At 42.3% G+C, this 14,110-nt stretch overlaps 1 protein-coding gene across 1 annotated transcript in view; it reads right to left on the bottom strand.

The window, feature by feature from the left end:
* LOC136364832 (metalloprotease TIKI2-like) overlaps positions 1-14,110 on the bottom strand; it is a 264,403-nt gene that overhangs the window by 91,938 nt on the left and 158,355 nt on the right. The window contains exon 4 of the mRNA XM_066324927.1: positions 12,687-12,861. Within this exon, the coding sequence (XP_066181024.1) occupies positions 12,687-12,861 (175 nt within the window). The remainder of the gene's footprint in view (positions 1-12,686; positions 12,862-14,110) is intronic.

The following is a 14,110-nucleotide window of genomic DNA, read 5'->3' as shown; positions in this document are numbered from 1 at the left end:
TAGAATAGTGAAAGATAAGACACATAGGATGTCAAAATGTTTGGTTTTTTTATGTTTCAACTGTTTGCTTCCTCCCTTGCAAAAGGGATAACCATGCCTGATGAACAGAAATGAGAGCCTGCTCTCCTGTCCGCAGTTCTGTCTCCAGGCAGACCAGGCTGTGAAAGATTGTGCTGGCACTGAAGTGGCTTTTGTTCCCTCAAGCCAAGAGAAGAGAAAAGATGGAAACTCTTACACTTCTGCATGTCCAAATCCACCTCTTCCATGCAACCACAGAGATGGAGAGTTTGGGGTTCACAGGGACATCTGCACACTGGACAAAATGTTTGGTGAACCTAGGGCTCCAACCATATCACACAACAGGATGAGAAAGTTGCACACAGTTGGGTGTTACAGATCCTTCTCTCACCTTAAAGAAACCTAGCCTGGATGAGTTTTCCAGAGCTGGTAGCAGAGGATTTTCTTCTCCGCTTGATCTTCTTCACACCAAGATGCCCTCCCAAGGTATGACAGAAAGCAATCCTGTGTCAGTGTCCTGCTTGCAAATTTGCCTCAGGACTAACCATGTTCTACCACTGGCAGCAATGCAAAACGTTGCTCAGGGAGCGCTCAGTGCACTGAGCAGCTTGTTCAAGGTCAGGCAGAGGTAAGGACAGAACACCCTGAATTCTTGACTCCTGCTCTCAGGGTTCAACAAATCCCACTCATCTGAAAGTCAGGCATCTGTTGGAGGTCAGTTTTCTAGGTTTCCTCTGTGGTCAGTGGAAAGATATCTCCAGAGGGCAATTCTTTCCATCTTAAAATATGCATCTGAGGTAAGTGGAAGGATTTGTCCTCTGAGGGTTTCAAAGGAACTGATGGTCTTATACAGAACACACACTGAACTTTCAGACACCTAAAGTTCAAGAGGGAGAGAGCCCCACCCCAACAGCTGCCACTGTTACCAAGTCATTAAATACATAATTTTCAATCTCAAGCAAAAAAAAAAATGTAAAATTAAGCACTAACCCTGGCTTGGCTTTTCTGATCCCCATCCTCATTTTTCTTTGGAAAAGTTTCAAGTACTTTCCTCCTCACAGTGTTTTCTGAGCATCTTCTCCAACTGCTATGTGACAACCATCTCCTTGTCTGATAAGCTAAAGCTGCAAACCCCTTTCCTCCTGGTCATGCTTTACTCCTTCCTTTGTTTCTTAGTTTTGTTCCCCACTGCCAGTGAGGTGCTTCAGCTCTCAAGGGAATGACCTTGGTTCTGGGGAAAGTGTTCCTGAACTCTGCACACAGGAATGCTGCCCCAGGCTGCCTCCTGGACTCACAGGAGTTTCTGATGCTCTTTTCACCCCTTGTCCACTTAAGAACATTTTTGGGCATGGTTGATGGCACACTTGGCCAATTAGCAGTAGTGAGGCTGCACAGTTTGAGTGCCCACAACTCATTAGGTTTATAGAGTCCTGGAGCCATGCCTCGGTCACATTTATTAACTTGCTCCCTGCTACTGCTCTGGCCTTGAGAATGAACACCTCATTAGAGGGCAGCCCAGAGGTAATGTGGCTCCTCAGATACTCTAAAATAATAACTATTTGCTGTAAACATCATCATTACATTCAAACCATGCCAGGTCTGATCTATTTACTACACGCCAAACCCTCCCACGTGCAGAGGAACCAGAAAAATGCCGTTGTCTATGGGGATGTGGCTCACCTCCCTCTCCCACTGGGATTTTCTGAGCTCTAATAAAAGTTGAGTTCATGCTGTGCCCTTTCAGTGGACACATACTATGAATGTTTTTTTCTTCTATCCAATCACTTATTTTCATGAAGCATGCAAGAACTTATTATCTTGGAGACTCAGCCATCTGTCAGGTTTGGTTATAATCAGCCAACAGATGAAAAATTTACGAGGGAGAAGGACATAGTCACACACACCTATATATACACACACACGCATACTCACAAACACTGCCATTGCCTAAGCCCCATTTCCGTAGGAAACCAGATTAAAAATAGCATTGATGTCAATAATGAAGTCTTTATTTCTTTGGCAGATCTCTGTTCCCTTTAAACCAATCCTCCCAGTGAGAGGTACTGCAGAATTTTCAACTGGAACCAGACCAGATCGCTAAGTGATAAGAGCCTCACAGCAGTTTCACTGTACCTCAAACACCTCAAGGAAAAACACAAAGTGAATGTGAATTCTGTATAAATAGTGAAAACTGGTGCTGAATTTCATACCGAGTTAACCCAGTGGTGGCATTTGATTTTTCTCTCCATTTACCTTCAGTGTATAAATACTATTTTAAAAAGTTTGCAAACCTCAGTATTTAAGGTATTTCCCATAATAAAGTACAGAAAATACCAAAAAAATACTTAAGTTATTAATTGAAATACAAGTCACATAGGCTTCAATCCTACAATTATTCCAAGAAAATGACGGGAGGTTTCACTTATCTGACAGAGAGTTCCAATGCTGAGCTCCACCAAAATGTGTTTAGATTAAAAAAGGTGTTTGTAAGGTCTCTGGCAGAGTAATTGTCAGGCAATAAGCAAAATTTTATCCAAATCTAAGCATTTGTTAGGTCTCACTGACTGTGTCTTGCAAACTAGAAGTTACAAGGTAGATTCATCTGGCTTTTTGTTTATTCACCTACCTCTTTATTTCCACTGCCTCCCTGGAGGTTGACTGGGAGCAAAGCCTGGTAGTTCTGAAATCATATTTTGCCATATTTCAGTTCACAACTCTTTAGCAAACATTTCTAGGAAGAAGGGCAAGCCAGTCCATTTTTGCCAATTACGATATTTTCCAGTTTTGTGAGTAATCTCTTAAAAAACCAATTTGAAACAGCAACACGTTTCCACAGATTGAAGTTTCTTCTCACTCCCCATCAGTCCAGTCCAGATTCAGGGTTTCTTACTGAAGAGAGCAGAAAGGGAGCTGAGATTCAGGCACAAACCCGAACGCTTTCCAGTTTCAGATGGCAGCTCAGCTATTGGACTTGGGCCTGAGCCCGGTTTCAGTTGCCACCAGAGCTATTTTGTCCTAGAGATCTCTGTTGCTTTCTGAAGGCCTCCATAAAATGCCTGAACGGTGGCAAAGTTTGTGTTTTGAATGTCTAAGAGAGAGGTGAATAACTGAAGTTTACGACATCTCGTCTTGCTGGCTGGAGCTTTAATTATTTCCCTTCTGCCCCCTAAGTAATTCTACCTTCACTTTACATTTCTGATGTTTAAATATTGTTTTTGGGCAGAGGTATACTGCGCATACATTTTCTTTTCCTTGACACATCTCTTCTGATCTACCAGAGAAAATAACAATGAAACTGGGATTTAATAGGCTTATAAAGAGGGTATTGATGTGAAAGTAGCAGCCTAGACTAAAGACCTGGAATGACAAATAAATAATGTCTCATCCAGGTGCACATGCCAGTCACCTTGATGTCAGTTGCAGAACTACCATTAATTCCGTGAGAATAGGATCTGATCCCAAATCCATAAATCCTTTCTCAGCAAGTTTTCTCTGATGATATTCCTGGCACAACCATGACTAAGAAAACCTGAAACTCTCACAAGAACGCCCAGTTTAATGAGATTTCCAGTCCCAGTTTCCATACCAGTAAAAAATCCTCAAGAAATCCACATAAATTACAGGCAGGCTTTCTAAAGCTTTCAGTTTCAAATCCACTTTTGCAAAACAACTAACTCCAGCCAACGGTTGTGCCCTGCCTTTTCAGGGCACCAAGACTACCATTGGTTCTTCTCTATATGCAGTTCTCCGGCAACTTGGCTCTACAACTGGTCAGAAATGGCGTGAACCTCTATGAGACCAACACCACAAGCAGTACAAACTGGTTCCTTAATATCTGGCTTTACTAAATTCCCTTTCCAGCTTCTGCTCCAACAGCTGGAGGCTCCAAGAGTGGAACTGCAGGGAATTCAGCTATGGTGGTCCAGGATGCCTTGAGACATCCCTGCTCCTCCTCCAGAGTGTGCACCCAGGCAGAAGAAAGGAACGTGAACTCAGGCCAACCTCATCAACTTGCATTAATTTGAAACACCACTGAAGGATCTTTGCTCGCACTCCAGGCTCTGAATTCAAGGAAAAGGAGTAACCAGATTTCCCTCTGCTCTGGGACACCACCACACAGCAGGGGGACTAAAAGTACACTTGGGTGCAGACATTTTAATCAGTGCAGGCAGCACATAAAGGTATCCCAGCTGAGACAAGATCCCTGGATCCTTTGCAATCTGCTTGCCTTTCACAGGAGCACCCCACAGAAACCTCCGTGTCAGATGAAGGTTGCCAGTCCCTGGGTTCACCTCACTGCTCTTTTAAAATCTTCCCAAAAGCACTGTTAGAGCTGGATGGGAATTTTCAGCTGAGTTTTGGGATGGGAAGTGATGAATTGTCTGGCATCCATATATTGATTTCAACACTCCCATTATGAAATCTAGAGTTATATGGGAGCTCTGCCTGGTCTCCTGAGAGCTTACAGGGTGGCCTGTGGATCCACAGCAACCTCTTGCATGCGTGTGTGGGTGAAAAAGTACTTCATCCCATGCTTAAGCCTATTTCTGTTCAGCACAGTGCTTAAGCCTCTCATGCTTCTTCAGTTCTGAAAAGAAAATTTCCCAAATTATTTTTTCATCTCAGATGTTGAAGAGAAATACAGTAAGGACATAGCCAAAATCCCTATATTATAAGGCAGGAGGGGCCAATAGGGTTTTCTTCCCTTTGAGAACAGAGAGGCAGAATTAGACTTTTACAGCAGAACTTGGCAGAGGCATAATAATAAATATGATATGAAAATGTCAAAGACCCAGAGAGGCTGACATTAATGTATGTGCTTCTTTAAATCCAAATCCTACAGCATACAGGCAACTTTCCCCATTCATCACAGGCAAAATTACACCAGAGATGGTGAATGCACACACTGCAGTTTGCAAGGCCCATTTTAGTTGCTTCCAGCATTTGTTTGAATATCTGCAACTGGCAAACAAAGACCTGGATTGGGGGTTGCACACACTTTCAGTGGAGCAACAATGAAAGCAAAGATGGGCAGCGGCCAGGCAGGACTCCCTGCTAAGGACAATGAATTCTCCACCAAACACAGTCCAGGGCTTGTCCAGCTTACCTCAACAGTTCAGGTGATGACATACCAGGGGAAAATACAAATTGCAACCTGAAATACTGGAATATTTTCTTCCACCTGCTACATGTCTTGCCTTCCTTGGTTGGTACAGGTAATGGAGGCACCAAGACAGCTCTCACCATTGCATAGGCTATGCTGTGTTTCTACAATTAATATCTTGTTATACAATATGAGTTTCTCCAATCAGAGTTACAGGAATCAGCCTTCAGAACAGAAGTTCTCTTTTCACAAAAGGGTAGTGCAGGCAGGTTTATTTTGGCCTCCCTAACTGAGGTGTTCTTTGCCGATTTAAGCTTCAGGTGAAAAGCAAATATTCAGGGACTTCAAAACCCCTGTATTACACAAGATCAATATACATAAGAAAAGTTCCCTTGAATTTTTTTTTTTTTTTATTTTTTTAAAGGCTGCAGGCTGGATTTGCACTTGGAACAAGCCTTTCCCCAGTGGAGTATCTCCTGATTTACAACAGAGTGTCTGAAAAGAGAATCAGGCATTGACTGTTTAATGAAGACTTTTAAATAAATCAGTTGCATGGTTTTGGTCAAAATTAGCATGCAAGTCTATTTCTAAAAGCAAAGTGATACTTTGCCTTAAAGACTAATAGTAAAAGAAGTTCATACACAAAAACAGGCTGACCTCACTACAAGCATCTGGATGCCCAAATAAACACGAGCAGAGGGAATTCTAGCATCTGCAAACTGTTAATTCACCCTTTTCTTCTCTTTTGTAGGCTGGCCAAGTTCAATCTCCTGGTCGCCAACTTCTTGCTCCACTGAGACAACCCCGTTGATGAACTGTGCTGGTGATGTCAGTAGCACCACTAATCAGCATTGGATCAGGACGCCTGACCTGGGGGATAAAGTCTCTTTATATTCCAGCCTGCAAGTGCTTTCTTTTTCCTTTTTATCCCCTCCTTTTTTTTCCTTTTGTGTTCCACACAGGATCTGAGATGACGAGTGAAAACTATAAAGAGCTTCACAGTCCTGGTGGAGAGAGGATTGGACTTCCAATGAGTTGGTTCCCAGTGACTCAACAGTGGTGTTGGTGCTTGATTTACACTCAGTACTGCCTCAGTTGGGAGTGCAAAGCAGCTATTTGCATATTCAACATCTGTAAATCCCCATCCCTCAGTGTGCAGTTGGACAGCGGCCTCCAGGCACTTCCCTCCTGAAAAAACACTTCCAAGTAACTCATGTGAACCCCAGTGCCAGATCCCATGGCAGGTGCTAATGGCTTTCACAAAGGCTCTCAGGATTTTAATTAGTTGAGTTTCAGTTGCTCATAGCATCCATCACTTCTTTTCCTGTTCCAAACTACTGAGTAGAAATACGGTTCTCCAACAAAATCCCACTGCCACCTCTCCTCTGGCCCCTTCCCCAAAATTCAACTTCCATAATTGTTCCAGCTCAGTTGTGGTCAGCTCACTACCCGCTGATGAGGCATGTTCAAGCTACATCATCTGGATGTCTCCTTAGGCATGCTTCAGTTTTCAGAGAAAAATAAGAACATCTCAGTGGTGATCCAGACCACTGCAGACTTGAGTCACCCTGGAGATGTCCGTAACTCCTGCTCATTGCAGAAGGTGAAGGGTGAGCCTGCTTCTGTCTTTGGTACACCAAAGTATCTAAAATGATGTGTGCTGAAATTCCCTTGGGAATCCTCTGCAGAGATGACAAAAGGGAAAGAGCTGGAGCTGAGGACAGCAAGGAGGAGATTTTATATTCTTGTTGTGCTCTTGTACCAGCCCCATCCTATAGAAAAGTTGCACAATTCCCTCTTTCCCTACTGAAAACAAGAGTGCAACCCAATTCAGAGCCTTATTATCATGAACCACCAGAGAACATTCACTTTGGTAGCAAGTAACTGTTGTTTGAGAGCTTGGATTAGATGACTTTTAAAGGTTTCTTTCAACCCAAACTATTCAATGATTCCTGCTAAGAGTCTAATTTATGATGATCAGAATCATTCCTGAGCTGCCCTTCCAGTGATGACTGAGAAAATGCTGAAGGATGGGCAGGGAATTCACCTGTTCTGAGCATGGAAAAATCAAATCCTACTTCTGTTGCTACTCTGGGATGGATTCTTCTGCTTTCATGGCAGCACACAGACATCTACAAGAGGGCCTGTATTAATTTTCTTGCAGAACACCTCAGAAATTTAAACCTAATCCATCAACAAATATGTACCTAGACTCACCCTTTTAAGCCTGCAGATGAGCAAGAGTGCTCTGACTTTCACACAAACAAATCTCTGTTACCACCAGCTTCATCAGGAGCTGTGGGCAGTCTGGCTGCCACCACACCACAGACAACTGCTGTGTCCTCTCTGACCTCTCAGATGCTGTGGGGGCTGCTGGGATGGTTTAACATGTGCTTCCTCCACCCCAGAACTGTGATCCAGAGACAATTTGGTTCCTGTTTTGCCGTGGGAGATGCAATGGCACTTGCATTTCAACTCCGTCTCAGTAAAAGAATATTCCCCATGATATATTTATTATTTTAAGAAACAAACCCCACTGCCTTAAAGCCTACTGATTTGGCTGCTAATAAACATTGTGAACTGGAGCAGCATCTGAATTTCTAAAGCAGTAAATTCAGTTCTCAGCTACAAAACTGACAGCTCTCATAAAAGAAAGAAAGAAAAAAATGCAAGTAAAACATCCTAAGGAAATTATCGTTCAAATTAACTGCAGACATAAATTTATCCATCTGTTATCATAAGTGTTACTTGAAAATTATTTGCCCATAAAAATGAAATAAACCAGGGTGGCTTTTTTCTTAAACACTGACTTCATGTATATGGTCTTAGCTGCCAAAATATTAACTCTTTTTAACAGCCCGTGTGCTCTTGGCCGTGTGTCTCTTTCTTGACTGTAAATGGACCTTTATAAATTGTCTATATAAATGATGTCTAAGGCACTTCACTGTTATTAAAGATCAATAATTCCAAGTAAACCATCATGATTTTCAAAACACAAAACCCAAGCAAATGCCCGAATTTTACTTGGAAGTACTCTTATTTAGCTACCTTTATTCATTCAAAGGGAAAAGTTACCCTGCCCATTAAAGGAAAAATATCATTTAACTGCACAAACAATAACTGCTGTTTCATTCCTAGGGTACAGTTACTGTTAAATACAGGTATGGCGACATTTTCACGTTAAGTCTGAACATGGTAAATGCTGGCAGGAGTGGAACAAAATCTACAGAACTGGGTACAGAGCTGGGTCTCTCTTACCCAGAGCCTGTATTTTTCTTGGAGAAGAGAAAGAAATTAAAGTAGAAAGAATAAATGCCTATTTTCACTTCTACGTGTTTTATAAAGGAATAAATTAAAAGTCTGAATTACTCCAACACATTTAAATAGTAAGTAAAGTCATGGAAGACAGAAAAGGCGGAAAGCTATTGAATAGTTTGTTTTTTATTTTTGACAGAAAACTGAAAAGTTCCTTTTAGAATTGTGTAATTTTTTGTTTTGCTTTAATACTTTTGACTGGAACAAAATTCCCCCTCTTTCAATAGCATAAAAAACTTCGCTTCACTTTCTGAAAAACTGTTTTATCTCAGCTTGCTTGGATATTCAAATGCCCGTTCCCTGCCCACTCCTTTGTCCCAGGATTTGTCTGTTGGATGTTTCACAGCCTCGTGCTGTTACAGGTCAGACTCAGAACCAGCTCTCCTATGATGCACCCGCAAGATCTTTGCAGCACAGCTCTAAGTGGCACATAGTAGAACTTGTCGTGGGAATCCCAGTTTACAGGAGAGCAATGACACCCAAACACCTGGGATTTTGATTCACATCTGCAAAAATGGACTTGTTTTTCCAGAGGAAAACACAGAAATTCTGTTTTTCACAAAAGCAAAAAAACCCAAAACTATCAGCTGAAGGATTTTGATCATCCTTCTTATTAACAGGAAGGCAGGATGAAGAAGGGAGAAAATATATGCATAAAATAGTTAATAACCAGCCCATAAACATGCAGAGTTGCTCAACTAAATTTATTTGCCTGCTGTATTCCAGTCAGTTCAATGGCCATTCTCTCCACCTGAGAGGAGCTGATCGGGTGTTTCCAGTGTTGGCCTGACCTCCAGATCTGCTGGGACCAAGCTGTGGAATCTTTCCCTACTGCAAGATTATTTAGAGCTGGTCAGAGGGGTTGCCACATCTCCCTCCACCTGGGTGAGTTATGGGTTTTTTTCCTGATGGTGAAGTGCATTTTTTGTTATGGAGACAGGGCTTTACACTCTGCCATGTTTCAGTCCAGGAGGGATTTCTGACCACACCACTTTCTGCTGACAGACACCTGCATCCTCCAGCTCAGTGACACCAGGCTCCTGCACCACCAGGCTGCCAGGATATCATAATCTTGTTTTTCATCTGAAGTCATACACTGCATTTGTTTGGGGGGTTTTGTAGGTTTATTTTGGTTTTACAGTCATGGAGCAGGATACACTGAGCCAAACATGACTGCAATTTGCAAAGACACCTATGTGGTGCCTTCTGCCTTAGTCAAGCTTATTACACTAATTCATTATTAGATGCTACAGAACTACCCATCCATGGCACTGGAATCTTAAAATAAGCTGAGGATGATGCCCCAAGAGAGCAACAGAGCCTCAGTTGCTGCAGGCAGCTGTGCCAAAGCCAGGTAAAACTTCACTACAGCAGCATCCACAAGGTACAGGTCCCTGCAGGGAGGCCACCAGAGGAACAGGCAGGGCTCTGCCTCGGGAGGGCTGTTTTCTCGGAGAGATCCTATTTCCCAGCCCCCTGGCTCCTGTTATACCTGGGAGTAACAGGATACCTCTGAGTCCATATGAATCATCCTGCAGGGCTTGGGGCTCTCTCCTAAAGCAGCCCTGGTCTGTAAAATTGCATTTGTTGAAGTGTTTCCAAGGTGCTTTTCTCATAACAGGCTTATTTTCTTACTTAGGAAAATACTTATTTTCCTAATTTTACTTGGCAGCACAGTTTTATCCGATTCTTCCTTTCCCAGAAACTATGATGGAGATTATGAAATTTGAAAAACAATTCATAATGCACATATATAATTTAATTACTATTCATTCATTAGTTCCAAAATCCTCAGAATTAAGGGATTAATGCAGAGATCACACTTGGCATAAAGGGCAACATCTTCTGAAGCACATGGTCCAGAATATTTTTTTTCAAATTATTGTCCCTTCATCATGTTAGCCTTAGAGATGCAGAATCCTAAATTGCACTGTTCTGGGAGCAAATAAACTCCCACAGACTCTATCATGCCTATCTAACTGAAAGTGCATTCCTAAAATGTTGCACTTCAGAATTCATGGGAACATGTGAAAGCCTCAACTTTCATCAAAAACATCCTTTACTTTTATAAAAGGCAAAACCAAACCCTCAAATTTTTATAAAATAATTTGGATTCATGACCCAAGCACATACCAAAGAAACTCCTCAAAATTAAAGAACTAAATGCAAGGATGCAAAATAAAAGATTCGTCAGTAAAATCCACTCTTGTAATTTAGTGCATGGCGGAAAAGAGGAAACAAAAATCCTCCAGGAAAAAAACCTGCATTTGAATCATAAGAGGAAATGAACTTGCCTGCACTTTGGTCACATAAAAGTTTTGGCATTGAAAAAAATTAGTAATTTTCTTAATGTTCACTGTATGAAGAAAAAAACACCCCAGAGAAGAAAGCAGGAATTAATTGTAATTAAATTAGGGATAGCCTGCAGGGATGGCCCAGTTTGGTGAGAAAAGCCAAAGGGATGCTGGAACAAAGAACTCAAAACAAAAAACTTTCCTCAGCATCTCCCACATCCCAGTTTTCAATAAACCCATCTGCGTGTCTGTTCTGCCCTGCCATGCTCAGTGCTGGGGAAACAAAACAACCCAGCAACAAAGGCAGTTTTCAACATCACCAGAAATGGGCCTAAAAGACAAAATGAGACTTGCTCTTTATGAGCCAGCTTTCCCAAGAAATGCTCCCTGGGAGTTTCAGGTAGGTGATGGGGACAGGGAAAGAAAGCTCAAACCCCCCAGAAATTAAAAGTGCCTTTCTAAAGAATGTAACGTGGAATTAGCATCCATTGGCTGAATTTCACTTATGTAATTAGCACAAATAGCTGCAGTGGGTTGGATCCATGACCCACCCAGTCCATGGTCTGTAGCTGATGTCCTGGAAAAATGTGTAGAGCACGACAAGTGGGCAGTGATGCCCAGTTTATCCTCTCAGCTCCATTTATGTACTGGTTAAAGGATTTCCAAAACTGGAAACTGTTATCTAAGCCATCATGTTTGATAATCTCCAATAAACCTCACTCCTTGAGTTAGAGAGGCTGGTTTTTATGAATGTTTTTTATGAATGCCTGTCCAATTATGAGCCATCATGATATATTTTCCTACTGTAAAAACATTAAGCAAAACTACTTGGCCAGAAATATCAGCCAAGCCTGAGATTAAATAAGCTTGGGAAAATTTAGTCCGGATACACTCAAAAAATAAATATATCAAAATGCACGTGTCTCTGCTAGAACCCACAGTCTTTAATCAAAATTCCCACTGAAGTGAGTAGCGAAAGGTGAATTGTTGCCAAAGTTCATAGCGAGAGCCATGGGATGAGAAGCAAAGTTCTGTCAAAAATGAGAAATTGCCAAGGAGAGGGAGCAGGAGGAGCAGATTGGTTCTCAACACAGCAATCTCAGGCTGCCTTGAAGTTAAGGGAGCTCAAAGACACACTTAAGCTGGTGCTCAGGATTCTGGGGCCTGAACAGTTATTATTTATACTCTTATTATTTATACTCTTATCACACAGAAATGTGAATTCCACTGGAAAAGGGAAAAGAAGTAAAAAAAGGGAGAGGAATGTCAGTAGCATGTACTGTTGCAGGCTCACAGAGGTACTGCAGACATCTTTGTTCTGCAGACTTCAGGGAGAGCACTTAAACAGGAAGAGGGACACTTTGGATTTTTATCTAATGATTTAAAATGCTGGTATTTAGCTACACACACAGCTCATGCACTTGTGCAAAGCCCCAAACCTGCCAGTCTGTACAGACACACCACCAAAGCAGCTCAGTCACCCTTGGAGAAGGTCTAACTGCAGCAACCTCAGGAGGTTTGAAACTCTGGGCCAGCACCTGGAGCCACACACATGTGCTTGTGCCACCAAAGGGTCTGTGTTCTGCCACTCACTGCCATCAGCACCTGGGCTTGCAAATTCTAAGGCACTTGAACCATTTTCTACACCCGTGGCCAAGCAGCCCACAGGTCTGGGAAGGGAACATGACAACGTGAAAAGTGCTTACAGCTTCACATTTCTACAGCCAGATGGATAACAAAGTAATTGCAGCCTGTGTGCAGCCTGGCTGGACCTAGACCCACCTCCTACAACAACCCACTCCATTTTAGAAGTGGGTCTGGACAAACAAAAATCTTTCTGCCTCAAAGAGAAGCCTTGTAAGAAAAATTCCCACAGGCCCAGAGACCTGAAGCATTCCAAACACTTTACTTCCAATCATGGCAACAGAGTAAAACAGAAAAAAATCATGCCATACCTGCTCCAAAGGCAAAGAAGAAGCTCTTGTCTCTGTTCTCCCTTAAAAGTGACATCACTCTTCTCCCCATCCTCTCATTCCTCTTGTAGATGAGCTCCTGTCTGAAGTAGCTGTCTATTTCCTGAGCTGTCACCTGCTCGTGGGGTGGGAGTGTTGTGTTGATGAAGTTTGGGACCTGAAACAGAGAGAGAGGCCATAGCCCAGGTGGCACTGGTTAAGGAACCCACAAACACTGCATGTTTTAATCCAGCCTTCTTTAAGCTACTTGAGTACCACTATCACACAAAAAGCCACTAGAAGATCAGAGCATGGGAGGTTTTTAGGAGCTCTCTCTCAAAAAAAAATCCCAATTAATATAATTTCTTTTAAAAAGTGGAAGTAATATTTTACTAACGGAAACTTTAGTTAATTTTGATTTTTCTCTATCCCTTCATCAAAATGTAGTTTCAGGTGTTACATTCGGGTGAGTTACTTGGACCTTTATTCTCTGCTTGTTCGAAACAAAATCATTGGCTGTTTAATACCAGATTCCTGTCATCTGTTCTCAGCTGAGGTCACCACAAACTAAGGACTGTAAGATTTGGCTTATATATGTGGCTTTTTAAACCTTTAAAGTTTCAAAAGAGGAAAGGATAGCGAATGCAGACACAGGAAGATGCATACAGGGTAAATCCAGTTAAATCATTACATGCTATTAGCTCTCACCAGAGAAGACCATGCATTGCAACACATAAATCCCTGGAACATTCCTGATATACCCGAGGGAGAGACTTCCACAAGAACTGCTCCCTCAGTCCCTGCTTTTGTGAAGAGAGATGTTCACAGACATAGCAGAAAGGCTGAACCCCAAGGACTTTGGTCAGGGCAGCAGACCCAGGAATGAGCTAAGATCCAAGCTGTAATGGACAAATACACCAAAAGTCTCTGATTATTAGGACAATGACTTGTTTTTGACACAGTTAAGGTCCTAGGTCTACCACAAGGGTTTGGGAGCCCACACGCTCTGCAGAGAGAAGAGCTGTAAGGGAGCAGCGTTGGATGACTGCTAACAGGACCCAAGCACATTCTGCTGACTTTCTGTGCCTCACCACTGGAAAGCAGCTTCAGCTGCAAACCCCAGATTCAGATTTCTGAGTCCCTAGGCACATGTAAAGCTGCTAGGATTTCCAGTGTTAATCTAAGTTGGTGGTAATGACATTGCATGCACAGCCCATGAGGGGAACATCCCTCACTCGCTGTGCTGAAACACTTGGTGCAGTGGCTTTGCTGCTTGGGTTAATTAGAAATAAGCAGAAATCTCTGGTTTTCTACTATACAAAATTCCTGCATCCATTTTCTAAAACTTGCCTTTACTTTTTGTTTTTCAGCTTTCCTGTTCCACTTGGTCACATGGTCTTATCCCAACAATTTTTGTCTCCTCCCAC

Source organism: Sylvia atricapilla, chromosome 9, assembly GCF_009819655.1.
Source record: "Sylvia atricapilla isolate bSylAtr1 chromosome 9, bSylAtr1.pri, whole genome shotgun sequence".
Taxonomy (NCBI): Eukaryota; Metazoa; Chordata; class Aves; order Passeriformes; family Sylviidae; genus Sylvia; species Sylvia atricapilla.
Note: the sequence above shows the minus strand (reverse complement) of the source record. Positions and strands in the feature narration are given on the sequence as shown.